This window comes from Accipiter gentilis, chromosome Z (assembly GCF_929443795.1).
Source record: "Accipiter gentilis chromosome Z, bAccGen1.1, whole genome shotgun sequence".
In the NCBI taxonomy this organism is placed as follows: domain Eukaryota; kingdom Metazoa; phylum Chordata; class Aves; order Accipitriformes; family Accipitridae; genus Astur; species Astur gentilis.
The window spans coordinates 88,732,620-88,752,907 of NC_064919.1; the positions used below are offsets into that span (position 1 = coordinate 88,732,620).

The 20,288-nt window shown below is 42.1% G+C and overlaps 1 protein-coding gene across 6 annotated transcripts in view; it reads left to right on the forward strand.

The window, feature by feature from the left end:
* The window catches only part of WDR7 (WD repeat domain 7), a 150,522-nt gene that overhangs the window by 104,297 nt on the left and 25,937 nt on the right, over window positions 1–20,288 (forward strand). For all 6 annotated transcript variants that reach the window (XM_049795818.1, XM_049795817.1, XM_049795820.1 and 3 more), the window contains 4 exons: window positions 5,525–5,642; window positions 6,478–6,627; window positions 7,304–7,386; window positions 13,986–14,085. In XM_049795818.1, coding sequence (XP_049651775.1) covers window positions 5,525–5,642; window positions 6,478–6,627; window positions 7,304–7,386; window positions 13,986–14,085 — 451 coding nt within the window. The remainder of the gene's footprint in view (window positions 1–5,524; window positions 5,643–6,477; window positions 6,628–7,303; window positions 7,387–13,985; window positions 14,086–20,288) is intronic.

Genomic DNA, 20,288 nt, shown 5'->3' on the forward strand with positions numbered 1-20,288 from the left:
TGTTTCAGCCTTCACTTCAAGGCTGCCCATATAAACAAGAGTGGTTTTGAGGTGTATTGACGTAGAGGTTTCTGTTAAATGAGGTGGGATGTACCCATCTTCCCTTTTTCCCCTTCCGCTGACCTCGGAGCATCAAAGCGAAGTCTCCAGCCAGAGGAGAGAAAAGGGGCTTAATGCCCATCCATTTTGCAGAATAGCAGCTTTCCCTGAAAGGCGAGATGGCCCCATCTCTACACCCTTCAAAAGATCCCTGTGGAATCACGTCCTTTGTGAGTTCCCTCTCGGATCGCTGTGCAACCAGCTGGGTCAGTGCTCAGCTTCCTTCTTTGAATCCAGCTAGCAAAAAGATATTAATCACCATCATTACCTTTTGTGCTGAAATTTCACATTCTTAGTCCCATGAAGTTTTCATCTGGCATTGCTTTATGTAAGTCAAGAAATGTAGAGATCCAATTGCTACGATTTCTGTTCATTGTCAGTGAAACCTTTTCTGTCTACCTTTTTCTTAGGTGTTACCTACAGCTCTTCCCAGGTAGCTCATTGTTTTCCACTTGTTTTAAGAATCAGCTTTTTAAATGCATCTTCCTTATTTTTTGTAGATAGTGTAGTACATAAACATTACTCTGCAGTTGTGATAACTTGTGCTAAACATATAAAGTCATCTATTAAAAAAGTCTGTATTTCATTGAAAACATTTTTCAGATAGCATACTGGTTCCCAAAATAGTCAAGATGTTCAGATTACTGGTGTGGGGGGAGTTGGTGATGGATTTGGGAAAAGAAAGTGCATCACTCCCTGATGATGCAGGATACTGGCCACTGAGAATCAGCCTTCTAGAAATGAGCTCAAAAGCACAAATAAATACAGTAATAAATCCAAGTTTTTTACTGTCATTTGCAGGTAGAATATCATCTCTGGTGTTAAAGGCATGCGTTGCAGGACAAGCTGCATCCATGTTGTCTGTTATGTGTACAGAAACGATTCCTCAAATGTCTGCTTATGGTGCAGTGGGAAGTCAGGGGGCAGGATGAGGACAAGAGGGACAACACATGCTGCCGACTCTTGCTGGACGTACAGGAGTCCTAAAACTCATCGGTACAAGAATAGAAGTCTGGGTGTGAAAGCCAGCGTTTCTCTCTGTACGTTAGTTTTGCATCTGCTTTGGTTTTGTTGTGGGATTTGGTGCAGTGTGCCTGTCCAGTGTCGCAGGGCTTTCCTCTGGAAAAGGACGTGCAGAGCAGCTGGCCCAGCCCCAGGAGGGGGTTAATCTCTGCCCACATACTACCACTGCTGAGCCATGCTAATGAATTAACAAAAAGCCTGTTGCTTTTCAGGAAAATGCACGCTTTACCAAGCATCCTGTAAGGAAAAATACTGCTGGCAGAAACACGAAGCTCTTTTAGAGAAAAAAAGTACTGAGGCGCTGGGGGTGTGATGCTTTTGGGAGATAATGAGCCCCTCTGAAAGCCTGACTCTGATACCACCTTCTTCCTGGTTCATCACTTTGTCTGTAACATCCGTACAGGATTTTTTGTTATATTCAAACGTGGTTTTACAAGTAAAAGGCCAATGGGGGCACCTTTACTGTTGCAGAGGCTTTATTCATTTTCAAATGCAGTAGTTTTAATGCCTACAATGATGTTGAGGAATGGGAAGGAAAATTATAATAAACTTTGGTTTGTATTTATGTGAATTCAGGTCTGTAAAATGGTGATTGATCCATGCCTCATCTAGTTGTTGCTCTGGAAAAATAGTTGATTTGACAGAGAATGCTTTAACCACCCTGAAGTTCTTTGTTGCAAAGTATTCAGTTTGTAAGCTTTCACAATATTAAATTAGATATTGCATATAGAATTATTTTTAAAGACACTTAAAAAAGAAATCAAGAGAGTGTGTTGTCTTCTATAGACACCTCTCTCTCAAACTGGAAGAATTAAATAAGTAAGCTAACTGTTCAGTTACCATATGCTACCTAAATCCTCTGCAAAATCATGAATAGACTTTGCAATAAGCTAGGTGGGTTCGTAAACTTCTGTTACTCTTTACCAAAAAAATCAGTAGAAGAGCCAGGGGAGGAAGAACCCCTTCAAATAGTGCCCAAGAGGAGATTTTCATTGCATCTGAGGAATTGCCATGTCACGCTTATTTTCTCTCACATTTGCACATGTGGTCTCTTGTTGAAGTGTTGCGGGGGGGAGGGGACACGACACCTTTTCTACTCTCCCTCCTGGCTCTGAAAATATGTATTTCCTCCCATCTCATGTCCAAATAATGTCGTTGTAAGATCTGGGATAGGAAACATCAGAATAACTTCCGTTGAAGATAAGTAATTTTTCTGGTTTAGCCCAAAAGAAGAGAAGCTCTCAAATGTTAATGTCACAAGGTGAATAGACAGATTAACCCAAATATTTTTGGAGTTTGAATGAGTGAACGGATGCTTTTGCTTGCCATGCCAAGTTCCTATGGGTTTGGACTTCACGTGGGCTTTGTGGCATGGCGTGATAGAAACACTGATGCTGTATAGTGTGGGAGGGGTGGGGGTGCACCTGGAATACAAGACGTGTATTGTGGTTTCCACACCTTTGGGGTTGTTTCAGTTTCTCCTTTCCCTCATTTATTTTCAGAGCAGGCTGTGTCCACCTTCTTGCTTTCAGAGCAGAATGAACTTTGTTGACCCTGATAAACCAGTTTCTACCAGTTTGGAAGCACACAAAGATGCTAAAGGGATAGAAATGTGGAATGATTTTACAGTTCTCCGTGACTCCGCTTTTATTTTCTGTGGCTTGCCTGCTATAGAGGTTGCTGGCAGCTTTCTGGTTTAAAGAAGTATTGAGGATCCTCTCAGGTGTTAAGTAAGGGCTAAGCCAAACAGCCCAGTACGTCCGGAGGAGTAAAAAGAGAGATCTTTTGGCCCTTTGCCTCCCAGGTATGCTGAGCGAAGTGGACAGAGCTGAATCTCTGGCCAGCAGCATCTGAACTAGTGTAGGCAGTCTAGGGATCTGGAGCAGTGTGTTCCCATTTGGCCATTCTAATAGCATCAAATGTGTAAAATGAATGCAGTGGGAGAGCTGGCAGTGGCAGCCCTTACTTAAACGAGTAATCCTCTGGCAGCGGCAGGACTGCGCAGATGTGTAAAGGCTGCAGAATGAGATGCCTGGTTATGGTTGCTGTTGGTGCAGAGCTGCTAATAGCTTTCTGGTGCTCTGTTGTCACTGTACTGTGCATTGTAATGAGCCATAATTTACCCAACTGGGCCATCCTCGGCATTTAGAAATGCATGGTGTTCTTCTGAAACTGTAGATTCTAGATAAGGTTGTTTCACTGGACTAGTACTCATTTTTTTGAAAGTATTTTTATCTCCTGTGCATCTGTCAAAGTATTAAACCATCTGAAATCACACTGATAGCAGTGAAAGCTGCAGATACCATCTCTTTTCATGTAATAAAACTATCTTGTATTGTTAACATGCACTCGAATGACATAGTTGCTTTAACAGAAAGCTTCATTTTTATGAACGTTTAGCATTCACATCTACTTTTAATATAACCAGCTAAGGTGTCAGAACAGCTTTAAAACTTGATCCCTCTGTGTTGGCCGGTTAGCGCTGTTCACTTGCATGTGTTTGGGAGCTGCGATCTTCGTGTGCAGCGTGGGAGGATCCACTCCCTCTCTGAGCCTCAGAAATGGCGATTGCTGCCCATGGTCGTATGCAGAGAAGTACTTTGTTTCCACAGAAAAAGAGTAAACCTATATATGTTGTTTACAGGTTAATGCTTTTTTTTTCTTGGTTACTTAATCTCTTAAGTAAAATAACAAAGAGAAAGGATAGCGGAGGAGGGCTTTCAGTGCATTCTCAAACACTATTTTTCATGACTTAGTAAAATCCATGGAGAATTGCCACATATTCAGATGGTGGACTGATACCAGGAATGAGCAAAAGAAATTAGCTTTCTTTTGTTTTGTCTTTTCTTTACTTAAAAAAGAAAAAAACTAAACAAAACACCCCACAAACTTCTAGGGCTACTGCTTGGTGGGAGTGTGGTCAGAGCAGCAGGATTGATCAGACTGTATGTTATGGGAAGACTTTAAAATGTTTTAGAGCTGGCAAACTGGTTTGTGGACTGTCTTTCTGTGCTGCAATAGTCATGTAAGAGAAAGCTTCCTTTGTGAGGTAGGTCAAATGTTTCACGTTAATCCCAACACACACTGGTTCCCAGGTGTTCCCTCCCCTTCTGTAAAAGCCCGATTCCATCTCGGAGCACATTCATCCCTGATTTCCCCATAGCTCTTTCCCCACCATTTCTTCCCCCTGCACTGCTGCTGTTTTCCCCTGCTGAAATGTCCTCACCCAGAGAGACCTGTGTGCCTGCAGTGCATCAAAACCAGCGCTGAAATACTGCCTTGCCACAACGCTGCTCTTCCCTAATCTGTATAACCCTCATTGCTGAATTCTGTACTCTTGTATTTAGACACGCATCAGATACACCTGTATGTGTTAGCTTGATTTACTAAAAGCACAAAGTTGATAGCCTGCAGAGGTACCTATGCTCTGGGGCCATGGCCTGGGAATGCTTTGGGTGGCCCATGGGTGGGACCGCAGGAAGGATTTGTAGAATTGCTGGATAAGGTACAACTAGCCTAACAAAACTGGGCTCTGCTGTGACATATACAACAGTGATAATTAAAATAGTACAATTTCAAGAAAGGAAGCTTTCAGACAAAAATTAGCCTATGTGTTGTCTTTGTCAGGTACATATGCTCTCAGTTACCAAATACCAGATTTTATTTTTGCTTAGTGTACTTATTGGGTACTTACTACTTTATTGTTTCTTGCATTTATCTTGTCATAGCAAATAAAAGCATTGTGTATGGGAAATTCAGATGCCGGTTAATCCCTTACTGTTATTTGAAGAACTGCAGTTAAAACCTCAGCGTTAGAGATTCTAAAGAGGTTTGGAATAATTTCAGTAATTAGAAAACATACGGTATGGGTCTGTCTGTCATCGCATCATGCTGCTGCAACTGAGTCATGCAGTAAAGAAAATCAAACCGAATAGATTTGGCGGTTTTAGTTCTTCAAGAAGCTTCTTGCTTTTCTCTCCTATAACCAGTACTTAGCTGAATTAAGGAGAATTACTATGAACAGGGTATTTTTTCAGCCTGCATTTAAAATGTTGTAGAAGAATAAACCATAAATTCTTGGGAAGACATTCTGTGTTTGCCTTGTCCTCAGTTGGGTGATATGTATTCAGCACATACAGATAATTTGTTAACAAGGCCTTTTTAACACTTTGGACAGATGCACATACTGTTTTCAATCTTCATGGTTAATTATTCGATTTTGTATTTGATGATAGAACACCCTGACTCCTAATCACTGCTCATTGTTGGAAGTCCATTATATTCTAACTGTTTGAGTGCTCCCATTGACCTTGAACTGACATTATAAGCTGTTTCTAATCTTTTCACTCTATATTTCTAATGCTCCTTTTCTTTCTCCTCTCTTTGTCTGGTGCCCGTTTAGCATCACAATGGGGCTGCCCCTGAGTCCAGCCGCCGACTCTGCCCGCTCGGCGCGGCACGCTCTCTCCCTCATCGCCACCGCCAGACCACCCGCCTTCATCACCACCATCGCCAAGGAGGTGAGCAGGGCCACTCAGCTCGGCTGCAGCAGCTTTTCCTCCGAGCTTTGAGACTTCCAGCTTGTGAACAGAGATAGAAAACAACATGTCCCTCCCTTCCTCCCAAAAAGGGAAACAGCAAGTGTAATATTTGTATTCTTGCAGATATCCAAATCACCCATAATTTATGACAGGAGCGATATTTAACCGAATCCGTTGAGTTTTGTCTGTCATAATTTGTTGTATCCCAGTTACACATTGCTATTGGAAGTTTATATAAATTCCTGCTTGCTTTAGGCAATGCAGGCATGACCCCATTAAGTATGGTTTAAGACAGAGTGGAACTTAGCCATGGGGTTTGGAGGGTGAGGAGGAAGGGACGCTGCTGTGAGGTTAGTGTAGGCTGGGCACGGTCTGTCTGAGAGTCACCTGAGTGAACCCAGATGCAGCCTGGAGCTTTGGCTGAGCTAAAGCAATAGGATGGGTGATGATCAGTGGCCGGCCAAAAAAAGCTTGTTATAAAGCAGCCATCTAATACCGAAAGAAAGATGTACAAGTATGTGGAAATTATGTAATCGAGACCCAGGCATTTCCTTATCTTGACCTTTAGTTTTATGAGATTAAGAATTACTCAAAGCAGGTAAGCCCTTGTTTAAAAGCTACATCAAGGATAACCATTAGTGGCTCTACTGATGATGAGTAACGGGGGAGGGAGAAACAATCCATAGGTCTCAAAGTAAAGCAAAGCATTCTGCAGTACAGGCTTTCTTCATGTAACACATGCGTATAACAGTAAGCACAGATGGAGAATATTTAAAGAATGCGAGTCTCCACCTGTAACCCTGCTCTTTGGTAGGTGCACAGACACACTGCCCTCGCAGCGAACACGCAGTCTCAGCAGAATATTCACACCACCACTCTTGCTCGGGCTAAAGGAGAGATCTTGAGAGTCATTGAGATACTTATTGAGAAGATGCCTACTGATGTTGTGGACCTTCTTGTGGAGGTAAGGCTGTTCTGCCATATCTGCTTGTGGGTTTGATGTAACAGTGAATAATGTGTTGGCCTGGAGTCAAATCGTAGGATTTCTTTCTGCATGGACCATAACCTTTGTGTGTGTGAAGAGGATTTGTTTTATACCACCCAGCTCATTTTTTGAACTTCAAAATTGCATTTAAATTTCATTAAATTGCATTGTTTTGGAAAAAAACCCAAGCAAGAGAATTTGCTGGAGGTACGGGTGTGCTCACTGCACTGGTACTTGGACGTGCTGGGAGATCACATGGATGTTTTTATCTGTTGCATTTGTTGATGCTGACAAATATTGTTGAAGAATGGTACAGATGATGTATCAGATTTTTAACTTTGATACTGATGCCCAGAGGCCTTTTTCACACCAGAGCTACTTAAAGAGCACCGATACTTATGTTTACCAGTAGTTTGTTGGTTTAGAACTGTTTACAGGTACTCTGAATGGTTCCAGTTGCCAGTACCATTGCTGTTGTAAACTCTATCATATGCAAGACAGTTATTGTTTGTTTTATCCCAATTGCATTTTAAAGTTGGGTATTAAAGATGCAATCAGGCACAGAAATTCTCTATTTTTGCGTGTTAGAACTTCTATTATGAAATAATAGACATAAAATACAGTATGTCAAATGATTTTAACTTTTGTTTCCAAGGTTATGGACATCATCATGTATTGCCTTGAAGGATCTTTAGTTAAGAAAAAGGGTCTTCAGGAATGCTTTCCAGCCATCTGCAGGTGAGCTCTTCCTCCAAGAATACTGTGTGAAGTAAATTGTAGGGTCACCAGCAGGATACATTTCTTATTTAAAACAATCTTTTACATGATGCTTGCCCCTTAAAACAACAAATGCAAAGAGTGTTTTTAGCTCACCTATAAGCCTTTGTAGGCTTTTAGTTCTCTGCCACATCTGACAGAGATGTGGATCAGAGAAGAAAAGCATTAAGAACTTCTTGAAGTTTGGATATTTTAGAAATCCAAAACCAGAAAAATATTGTGCAATCTTATGAAAAACTGTCCTGCTACACCTCCATATATCCTATCTACTCCATTGGAACAGCCACAGAAGCTGGGCAGCTTCCTCCAAAGGATTTATCAATATCTTTGTTGTTACAAAAATAAGAATAATGTACTTGAGTAACAAGTTAGATTCCAATATGTACAACCCGCCTGAATGAATCAGTTGCCACCATCAAAGCGACTAGGGAAAAAAGAAAATGGTGACAGCAGCAAATAAGGATGTGGTTTGGGGGCACGGTGATGGTGGTAGTGGTCCTAGACAACCCGTGCAGGGGGCTTGCATTGTGGTGGCTTGCATAAACGCCTCGCAGCCGACTGCTGTCCTTTAGTACCTTCAGACTAAGCCATGAGCAGCTGGTGTAAGGTATGTGTCAGAGTGAGATTTCCCGGTGTGCTGAGGACCCAGGGCTTGTCAAAGCAGGAGCTCTTTAGTTGCATTCCAAGATCTCTTGTCAGCAGCACAGTCCTTCAGCAAACCATGCTTTCATGCCAGGAGTTTAGCCAAATGCCAAGTAAACTTTTCATTCGTAGGAAGCTTAAGCCTGGCTCTGTTTTGTTCTCTGAAACATCCTCTAATGGAGAATTTTGAGAATAAATGTTACTTCCTTTATGGCAATAGCTAACTGCTGTAATTTGCTTAGTAGCTGGCAGTGGGGCGTAGTTATTGGGGGAGATCATCTCCTATCCAGGCACTTCCAAGTCCTTCTGAGCTGTTCACATAGGCATAGCAGTGCCATCCCATAGGAAAGGTCAGTGAAATGGATGTAAGAAATAGATAGCACCAAATGCCTTCCTGGAATAGAGCCTTGTTTTCACTGCCCTGTGACTGTCTCCCAGGTGTCTGCCAAGGGACCAGGTTGTGCTCCAAAATTGTTGTTGTAGGCAGAGAATGTAACCCTCGCCCTTGTGGTAGTAGGCTGCCCTCTCCCCTGGTTTTAGGAATATTTTTGGGATGCTTGCACTAGATGCAGGAGATTCAGTTGAAGTTAAACCTTGTAAAGTGTAGAGAGGGCTACTGGTCGCTTTGAGCTGCCCCTCAGTCTGCAGCATGTGGAAACGTCTTGGGCAGCATTTAAAGCTCTCCATCCCTGGCGACAGGTAGCTCAGTAAAATAACAAGTATGAATTTGCACAAAATCATAGGGGAAGAGTAGCGCAGTGGCTGTCTTGTGCTCACGTTGTCGATGACTTGGCAGTTCGCCGAAAGGCACGAGTGGCAGTTCAGACGCTGGCTCCTGCTGACCTTCTTTGGGAATTCAGCATCATTGGTTGTCTTTGTCTTGGGCTACTTCTACTTCACTCTTAAAAAAGAACTTTCAAATAGTAAAATGTGATTTATAAAATGTGAACATTTACGGTATCTTTAGACTATGATAACTATCCCAGTTATACTATTAAGCTGGTACAACCAATAAATTATAATAATCACCTGTCAACAATTACATTTTAATCTAATAAGCTATTAAAATATTAAATAGTTTCAAGAAAAGAACAATTATCCTGTTGACAGGTAGGATACTGATAGAGGTAATCTTCCTTCTTCCTGATACTTTAAAAGGCTTACCTTAAAATATAAATGCAAGGATAAGTAGAAATAAGTGCAAAAATCTCCCTATTCCTGTTGTATTTTTATAGTGATACGTTATCTTAAAATTCTGTTCAATTACTAGTAATATTTCCTATTCTACATAGTTATGGCCATTGTAAAAATGATACAGCACCCCACTGATGTGATCATTCAGCCCAATGGAAATGTTCATCAGATTTTAACAAATGGTTGAACCTCTGGAGAGATTCCAAGTGGAAACACTTTGACATAATCCTATCGTTAATTCTTTTAATATCCCAGTACTCTTTCTGCTGTACTGCATTATGTGCACCCTGGTAGTAGCAACATCATTCAGGTGTCTCAGTGCTTGGTGTGCAAACTCTGCTTCCTCGGAGGACATTATGGAAGCACCTTACTCATGGCTGTAACGGCAAACGTTTGTTGGTGCCTCTGCAGTCTCTTGGAAGTGACGCTCCTGTTTCAGCAGAACATTAAACCCAGGGCTGGGAGCAGCAGTGTGCTGGGTTAAAGTACCTGATTATCATCCCTCTCGGGTTTTCAGCCTTTTTTACTGTTGTACAAATGTAGCAGTCATGCTGCTAATTGCTGTGAGCGTGACTCAATCCTGATGGGTGGTGATGAGGTAAATCCATCGCTGTGGATATTTTTGGATATCATATCTTACAGCATATGATTATGGTGTCTATTTGGTTTTCCCATAAGTGTTATTCTTTATAGAGGCTCGTACTGCCTTTTGGCATGCTGTATGCAAACCCTTTTCTTATCAAAATAAAGGAAGTATTAAAGTACAATGCAATGAATATGAAATATTTCTGGATTTCTTTAAAATTGCGAAGGATAATATTGAAGGTTGCGAAATTCTGTTAGACTTGAGCCTTTTCCAGATTCAGCAGTTGCATTGGAGCTGAGTGGTCCCTGATGGACTCTGCTCAGTCAGGTCATGTATTTAGTACAGGCTGCTGAGTTAAAGCGGGCTGTGTAACAGCATAGTCTCACATGGGAAGATAGATTAAATTTAAAATAACAAGCGTTTTTTATGGCTTTTTACTAGGGAATAGTCTTGCAGGCAGAGTGAGAATTTCAAGGATTAGACAAAGTGAGGTTGTACAACAAAATTTTATACCTTGATTATTTCTAGGATTTTGGAGAGTATAATTGAAGGAATCTGAGTCCATCAGCTGGAGGTGCTGTTGTGGTAATGCTCAAGGGAGCCTGAAGCCTCGTTCTGTAGAAGGGAAAGAAAAAAAGAATTAAATGTGAAATAGGACTGGAGAATATCGAAACTTTAATACAGAATCCCTCTGGCTATTGCAAGATACTGAAGTTTGAAATTAAGATTTAATGAAGCTGTGGTGTTAAACAACATTTTTTTTTTTTTTAATGAAGATTTAACATTCCATTTTTGTGCTGGTTTTAAATTAGAATGTTAATTTAAAAAAAACCCCATGTTTTAGAACCCCTTAGATACTTCGGCAGTCACTAATTCAGGTTTTAAAACAGTTAGTGGGCCTTCACTGAACCACAGTGTGGCTGCTGTTGGCTTTTCCAGTATCAGATTAAACCCAAGCCAGCCCCATTTCCAACTGTCAAGTGTGTTTGCTAGTATGTGGTGGAAGAAGAAAGGTCATTTTCCTGCAAAGTCCTTAACCCAGCTTGCTTATGCTGGGTTCCCACCCTGCAGCATGGTAGCCCAGTGGTCAGCCCATTGCAGGATGCCCCCTTTCGCTCAGCTTGCAGCCTTTGCAGCATGTTACCTGGGCATCGTGACTTGGGTTGCGGAGGACCTGAAGGTATGCGTGGAAGAGACTGGGGAGGGTGAGGAGACCAGCGGGGGGAGGCTGGGCCATCTTTCTCTTGATGTACCCAGTTTTCATTTGGAAAAAGGTAGAAGGGAAGGCTGTGGGCTTGTCCGTTAATGTAGAGGATTAGCTGATAGCAGCAATAGCAGCACGGTTCTGTCGGTTCCAGCGGAGTTCCTCCAACAGCTGGAAGAAGTGGTCTGCTGGCCAATAGAAGTTTCTCTGCAGAGCAGTAATGGGGCAGCACTCGGAGCAGGGTCTCCGTTAAGATGCCGGCTATGGATACGGATGCGCCAGCTAAACTTGCAAAACTGAATTTGTGGCGTAGTCTAAATATATGCTAGCATGTCATTCTTTATTGAACTCTACCATATAGAAGTTTAGAAAGGGGTGCAAAGGATTTAAATATTTTAAATCTGTCTGTGGTTGTAACAGTGCTAACCTAACTAAAAGTTAAAAGAATGAGGCTAAAGAGCTGACAGTCAGTTTAAGGAGTAATTTTTTTTTTTTTTTTTAGAAAATTATACTCAAAACCATCTATTTCCTTGAAGCTTTTTTTCTCCCAAACCCTCTGTTGTTATTTAGTCTGATGGATTCTTCTTTTCAAAGAAAAACACTGACTCAGCTCTCTGTCTAAATGGGCATTTAAATGCAGTAAGGAGAGAAATGCTGTTTGCTTACATATAACAGTATGTGATATTCTCTTTCTAAATCTATTGGAGGAGACAAGTGGACTGCGCCCATTCAGTAGTGTAATAGAATTAATGGGGATATAAAACGTTTTACATAGAAACTTTCTGTTGTAGTCCATTTTACTTGTAATGATCAAGCATCGTGTGGGGGTTTTTATGTTTATATATAAATCCCAAGTTTGCTGGTTATATAAAATAGCCTTAAAAATAGCCCCTTGCCTGTTCACCTGGGGCACCACTTTAATTATGCAGGTGTTTGCAGTTTGACATGCAATGGTGAAAAATGCAAATGCTTTCTTATTACAGTCCCATGCTTTATTCAGCATGTATGGCAGGCTTTAGACCCTGCGGGTACCTGTTTGCCCACAGCTTTATCCCTTTTCTCTTCTTTTTTCTCATGACTGGCTCCTGCCTCTCCTGCTCCCGAGCTATTTACCAACAGCTTTTGATTTTTTTCTAAGCACTCCTTTTTGTTGTCTAAATAATAAATGAGAAATTATTATTACTCAATAATAAATAAGTTGTGTGGCCGCCACTGACCAAAGGAATACGAAAAGCGGTTTGATGAGGCAGATGCTGGCTGCAAAAGAAAGTAACAGAGATGGTATGCAACCTGGAAATACTTCCGTATCCCCAGAAAAGGGAGTGTTAAAAAGCTGCCCATCACCCTGCTTGCACGCTTTGCGAAAGGAGGGTTCTGTGCTGGCCACAGCCCGTGCAGTGTGGGATAGCACGTCTGAGGGCTTGTAGGCTTTCACGAAGGTCTTCGCTGTGTCGGTTGGCCGTGCCAGGTAGAGTAAGAGTTAGACAAGGAAATAATCATTGTCTTGCCCTCTCGAGTGGGAATTACCAGCAGAGCCGTCGGCTCTTTCACGGTCAGTGCCTCCCCTCCGGTCTTGCTTGAAGCCACCTGCGTCCCCCTGCTGCAGCACCCTCTTCGGTGGAGGCGCAGCTGGTAAGCCTGGTCCCAGGCGCCCGGCTGTGGGTACTGGGGGGTCCGCACCTCGGGAGGGCCCTCCGCAGGGGGTGGCACCCCTTCCACCAGCAGGGGATGGGGAAGGGCGAGGGAAGGTATTTTGTGGAAGGTACCGCCGGGAGTCCAAGGGCAAAACAGAAAGCGGCGAGCCGGGGAGGGGTGGTGGGCATGGCAGAGCCCGGGGACGGATGGACACGGATGCAAAAGTGCATCTGAGCTACTTAGCCTTGCCCTTTCTCCTGCACAACAACTAGCGATTTTCTTTCTTATTTTTCTTTTTTTTTCTGTAACACCATGTTTCATGGTGTTTTTCTTCCTGACTGCCATCCTGCACTGTAGAAACAAGTGTATTGTACCTGTATGAGAGCAGTTGCTATGGCACTCTGGGAGTCCTGAAGAACAAGGAGATAGATCGTTGTAAGGTTTCTTGTTTGAAGCCGTAAATATGGTCAGCAACATATTTTTGTGGTCTGATTCTAGGAATCTCTGGCAGACTTTGTTATAGTAAAATTTAACTGTAGAAGTAAAATTTAATTGGAAATGCAGTCGGCAGTTTTCACAGGTCTGCTCTCCTTTTTATAAGAAAGGCCCAGTGATATTCCCAAAGATTTGAATTTGAAATAAGGATTTAGACTCTCTCATGTTTCAAGGTGTAGAAATTCCTTGACTTTTGCAATTGTTTGAATTCAAATCGATGCTGTACAGTCACACTGGACGTTAAAGACTACTGCAGGCTTCTTGGTGCCTTTTCACCTGGAGGATGTTATTGGATTAGAGAGTGTTTGATGACTTCTTTTTTTTCTTTTTTTTTAATGCCAATCAAAAATTTATGAGTGTGCATATTTTCTTCCCTATACTTTCTCTCATTTTTTTCTCATTTGATATTCAAGTAAAAGTGCTCTGAAATCATTTGGGGTGTTAGATTGTCTTGTTTAACCATTTGACATCCAGCATTATTGCGGTATTGCACTGTAAACAAGATATGCCCGTGGACATTCAGGGACCTGATGATTATCACATAGATTATTCCCAAACTCAGTGGAAGCGTTCAGCACCGGGTAGTAAAAATAAATAAATCTGATCTGATTCTGTGGTAATGTATCAAACATCAGTTGGCTTTGTTTGCTGAATGCCAAGTATGAAAACTGGCAGCTGATGGATTTTTAAATCAAATCTCTGTTCTAGCACTAATGTTAATTACCCAATGGCATTGCAAATTAATTTTAACATCATGCAAGCAGGTCAGATCTCACCTGTTACTTGTTATAATGTTCAATTCAGGTTCTACATGGTCAGCTATTACGAGCGGAGTCACAGAATAGCAGTGGGAGCTCGCCATGGTTCAGTGGCCCTCTACGACATCCGGACTGGGAAATGTCAGGTAAATAAATCATTGTGACTTCCTCCCCATAAAGTGTGGAAGTTATTGAAAGGAAAGAGCAGCGAGCTCTGCATCAGTTGACATGCTGAGCTGCTGGAACATTATGGATAATGCTGAGGGGATCAATAGTTTAATGAAGGACTCAAAGTATATAGAGCCCTACTGTCTTCATTCACTGGAACTGAATGGGTGCCACAGATGGGTTAATAATGAAAGCCTAAAGTTAGGTGATACCCCTGCTCTGAAATAAATGAAAAATCTGATTTTTAAAAGTTAGGGTTTATAGCAGTATACTTGTCTACTATAGAAGTCACAAAGAAAATCCACCAAGGTTTGGGTTTGGTTTTTTTTCCTAAAACTCCTCTCTACAAAATGCCATGATGCTTATGTTTGAGGTATTTACAGTTTTTTGCTGTTCAATAAGATACTTAATTTCTTACCAGTTACTAGTGACCTAGAAGAGGGTATACATAAGGATAATGTTGAAATGAGTGCATGGAATTAAAAATGTTTAAATGACAAAGTATTTGCCTTTTCAGAAAAGTTTGTATCTTTTCAGAAAAGTTCATTGGTAATATTCTTTATTATTCCTTGCACTATGTGATCAGCTATTATTTCTTATTGAATTTCAATAGTATTTGTAAGGCTTGGATAAAATATCTGTATTTTGAATCTGCCTTATTCTTTTCTGTGTGTGTCAATATAATTTTTTTGTTGTTTCTAAAAGCTGTTATCTTTGGTACTTACAAAATGTGCATTATAGAGAAGGTAGCATAAATTTCTTCCTGCTAGATCTGCTGGCAGAACTGCATGCTTAGGTGTACACGGCTGGTTCGTTTTCTGTTCTGAAATTTTGAGTTTTATTTCCCAAATCTGGTAGCTGATGACACTGTATGTTCTGGTATATTTTGTTTAGACAGCTGTCCTGTGGAAGCTGAGATGGCCAGATTTATTTTATAAATAGCTATATAATGCAGGCAAATAGGATATATGGACTGCTCTATCTTGTTTTAGCTTAAGTCATTTGGATCATGATTTATTAATTTAACTATGAAATGGGTCCACAAGAACTGCTGTATACCGATATATCCGATGTCACTGAGCATCTTTGCTGTCCTGCAGTCCTAGCCAAGATGTCCGACATGCTGCAGAGCTGAGCGTATCCTTCTTTCCAGATACGTTTCCTTGATTGTCTGTGCAAGGAGCCTGCACATGTTGCGTGACTTTCTTCCCACCCATCCAGCAGCCAGCATGATGAAGCAGCTGAACGTCTCCCACTGGCCATTAGGAGACACGGACCACAATCCCTTTCGGTGTGCATCATTGGGCTGAAAAGGGAGAGTGCGAAGTCCAGATAAGTCTGGGAAGTCCTGGCATCTCAAACTAACAGCTAATTCCTGATGCTGTTGGAGGGGGAGAGGTGAAGAGCACAGCTGTACGCTTCCTTATGTCTCTGCTTTCAGAGCACAAGGAGAGTGGTGACAAGACCTGTCCTTCCATTTAGCAGCGGCATTTAACCAGTGCTGTCATCCTTGCACTTTGAACTTTGTCTAATTCGTGCTTCAGCTACTGAGCTGGGGCCAAGGTGAGCAGAGGAGTTTGTTAGTATACAGGGTAGTTCCGGCATGTCTGGCTTCGCCGTGTGAGTTCTGGGTGGGTCTGTAACACATCTTGCACAACCTGGTGATCCGCACCAGTTTTGCAGAAGCCCAGAAGTGCTGGTAGGCAGGCTGGCAAAGTGTGCTTACAGCTGCATGTATGTCTAGGGCTAAATCTTCCAGGAAAATCACCCCTTCGGCTTGGTTTGCCCTTGGTTTGGCAGGCATGCTAAAATACCCTGGTTTTCTCTCCTTTACTTTTTTCTTTGGTTCTTTTAAAGTGGAGTCTGCATAATACCCGCCAGCTGTTTGAAGGGGATTGTGCGTAGCTGTTTGCCAGCCTTTTCTCTGAAGTGCGCTCTCCTCCGTGTCAGCTGGCAGCCTGCTCTCTGAGGCTCCTGGAACTAACTCCAGGTTTCTACCAGTAAATTGTCTGAATGATTTGCTCAGTTAATTTGATGTGTTGGTGAATATGCACAGCGTTTGGTTTCTTACTTTCTTAATAAGCTTCCACATAGATCATGGAAAGCAGAGATGGGTATGGGTGAAAGGACTTTCGGGATGATTAGGGCAGAGTCCTTTGCAGATTTTATTATTATTCATGAGATAGAAAAATTTGGTGAGTGCCAGATATATGATTATTAGGGGGCAACGCCATCTATTGGATACAGGTTTCTTATTCCAAATCTGATTTTTTAAATTATTTCTCACAGTTGCGGATTTCAGGCTGCTCAGAAGATGTGAAATAACTTCAGGATTGTGTAGATTAAAAAGTTTTGAAATTGGAAAAAAAGCTCAAATTTCTCGTTTACTTTTGTACAGAAGTTAAAGCTTCAAAATTAAAGTTTCAAAATGTTTATAAAAATATTTTAATTGCCTTAGTGTGGTTTTAACTGGAGGATGAATTAGGACACGTATCTGGGAAGAACTGGGTGAGCAGTCGCCTGCGCTGGGACGGTGGGTGCACTGGAGCCCTTGGGCCAGCCTCCCTCCCTCCTGCTCTCCTGTTGCGACCTTTTCACTTTCTGTACTAATTGCTGCTTCATTTCTAACAAGAAAAATGTTTGTCTAACACAAGCCATCATCTAGCTTAAGCTCATTCTGCTTCTTTCTGTTTATAATGTTTTTTGAACAGTTACCGGAAACATACTATCAAAAAATTGCTTAGTCATTCACTATTTTAAAAAAGGATGATTCTTTGAATCTTTTCTTGAAGCCATAAACATAATTTTGCATTTAGTAAATATGTTAGTGTTTTGCAAGTAAAAGCATGAAATACACATGAAAATTTTATTAGTTGCCCCATCACAACTCACGTGTAAGCTGTTTTTAATCAGGTGTCAAAATTACTTATTGGATAAGAAGAGGGGGAACTACTTTCCCCTTCCTCCCACCCCATTTTTACTCCTCATTAAGGATATACATTAATTGAGATTAACGCCGAGGTGAGCAGAAGGGGAGAATAATAAGTTGTGGGTATTGCAGGTGGGACCTCCCTGGGATGTGAAGGCTTGTTCCTGCTGCAGCAGGCATGGCATCTTCTAACACCTGAGCAAGTTTCTCAACACCCAGTGGAAGGTTGTTCCAGAACATTGGTGGGTTAAAATATCAAGGGTTAGAAATGGTTTTGTTTTGGTGTGGGTTTTTTATTCCCACACCAATATAGTTAGGGCTGTCTGAGTCTTTGTACCACCTTTGACCTTTAGCTTAAATAATCAGTTCCTCTCCTTGGTTTTTACCCTTTTGCCTTATTTACAGGCAGCCTTAACGCTCACTTTCAGCCTTTGTTTTGAAAGGTGAAAAGAACAGAGGACCCTAAAAACTCCTTCTCTGTAACATACTCTGCATTTTGCTTAATCCTCCTCAGGCAAAATACTCATTTATGTTCTGGGCTCACACAGACCGACTTCAGTGTTTATTCCAGTCTTACTCCTGAGTTACCCCGAATCTTTCACTTCTCACCTTCTATGAAACAACACAAAAGCAGAACTCGGAAAGGCATTTTGTCTGAATATTGTTTTGCCAGATGAAACTGCACATCAAAGCTCACGTTTTTGATGTGTCCCTGTTGTGCCCATGTGTGTTCCTGTAACGCAGAACCTCCTCTTCTCCCCTTAGATTTGTTACTTGCTCCCGATGCATTTTTTTGGTGGTTTATTACCAAAGTACCACGAAGGCCATCCCTTAGCGTAGGGTGTGGGACTCAGGTCATCGAACCCCCACGGCTCAAGAACTCGCGTGGGGAGGTGCATCTTTGAGTTTTTCTTCTCTTTCACACCAAAGCCAGTCTAAACCACCGTCACCTCCTGTGGTCCCAGGGAGTATCAGGGAGCAGTGGCTATGAAGAGCATTCAGGAATAAAAGCCCTCCATCAGTTGAAGCATTGCAGCTTAAATTAAAACCTCGGTTTATGGCAAAAGGTGTTGTAGACAGCCAGCATCCTTCTCAAAGGCACGCGTGTGCTGCCCTGGCCCCGCTGAAGCTGGGGGTCAGTGTGCTATGGCCAGTGGCATGGTCAGGATGCCTCCCGTCTCCCAGGCAGGAGGGCTGTGCGGTGCGTGGTTCCCCAGCTCAGTCCTGGTGTCTGGATCTGCTGCCTCTGCCCATCACCTCTGGCTTCACAAATGCTTCTGGGGAGCAGCACCAGCGGACCTGCTGGTAGCATTTACGGAGAGCAATGAATTCAGTATGTCACGCGAGTATAAGCCAGAGTTAGATATAGTATTGTTAAAAATGTTGTTCGTCGTGTTTCTCAAAAAGCTGAGTGAACAGTGGGGTTCCCTGAGCTCACCCCACATTCCTCATGCTTACCTTTCCCAAAAGCGGGACAGGGTAGCTTCATGGGCTTGATGTGCAGTAGCGGATCGTGCTCCGACAGCTGTGAGACTGACGGTCGTGAGACTGTTCAGGGGGGGAACCTGTGCCCACACCGATGTGTTCCCGTTCCTTTGGGTCACGTGCAAAATTAGGCAATCCCTTCTGCAGACAGATAAAGGCTTTCTGCTTCCTTTTTCCTGGAACCGAACATCTCTTCCTTCCTACTTGGTCTGCGCAGCATCTCTGCTCTGGTGCTTCAAACTGGAAACCTACTTTTAGGGCCACCACTTCTCATCTCTGAGATCGAGACAGCAAGCTCAGGTGAGCTGTGGGAGCTTGTGGGAGCCTCCTTTGCAAGGGGATGTTTGAGCCGTGTCTGCTAGAGCTGCTGGGGATCCCTCTGTGCAGGTTTGGGCACCCCGTGCGAGCGGTCTGCTCGGGGCTGCGGGCAGGAGGGCAGGCAGGAGGGCAGGCAGGAGGGCAGGTGGGCTCCTCATCCCCAAGGCAAGCCGGTGGTTGCTGTAGGACCTGTCCGCTGGCTCAGTGCAGAAGCAAGACGAGCTCCTCACTCTCAGATCCTCGCTCCTGAGCCCCAGGGGTGCTGCTGCGCGGGGGGACGAAGCGGGCGGCTGTCGGGGCATCACTGGCGCTGACGGGGTGCCGCCCCGGTGCGCCAAAGCTGCGTTGCCCTGGAGATGCCTGAAGAAAAATATCAGAAATCCTCATAAAAGAAAGAGATTTCGTTGCTTGCAGTTGCTTTTGATTTCGTGATGTTTGTGTTGAATAATTCATGGAACTATAATCTGGTAACTTAGCACTGTGCATACTAACATAGTTATGGTGACAAAAATAAAGCTTAAAATGTTAGTTTTTCACATCACGCAGCCATGCTAAAAAAAAAAAAATCACTTTTAAGTTCAGTTGATAGCAGGATCTGAGCAGTGTGGGGGTTTGTGTTACTGAAATTTTGTCACAGATTTGACAGTTTATAGTTGGTAGAAAAATTTGTAGTAATTATCAGCAGTAGAGCAAAGAGCAAACTGCTGGCCTAAATATGCACACTCAATGCGGTTACTTTATTTTTACACTATAGGTGAAATAGGGTGCTAATGACAGGAATTTTATCATCTGCTTGAAGAAAAAAGGGAAGCATCTTAACTGAAATAATAGGAAAAAACATTTTGTATAGGGTTTTTTCCTTCCAGCACATGTTTATTTTGTTTCAAGAAGGGTGGTTGTACATGCTGACAGAGAAATTGCATCTAATGATTAACAGAATGATGGATGTCAAGAATCACCTTTTTTAACAAATAATAAATCAACATTTATATGTGATAGGTTTTTTCCGGTCAAATTTACTGTATTACTATCACTTATTTAACAAGTTGTCAATTATTAATACTACCAGTAAAATGTTGCTTCAAAGCCAGCATTTCAGTATTTTGCTTTTGGTTTGTATTATTGCTGTTCAGATATGCATATTAACCTCTGAATTCTACCTAATATTCTAAAAGATAGATTATTAATTATAACGTTTAAAAATTTTATATGTTCTACATTTAATCTTACTTTCAAGGAAGTATCTTATTCGTTTCAGGGGTTTTGGATTTTAGTTTATTTCTAAAACACTAAATCAGAACGGAAATTACAGCCCCTTTGTATTCCATGAGTATTCCAAATACGTATCTTTTTTTAACTAATTTTTCCATCATTTGATATAGAGATTAGGTTCTCTCTCCCCCTCTTTTTCTTTTCTGTTAAATTATTTATTAAATATTTTCCAAGTGT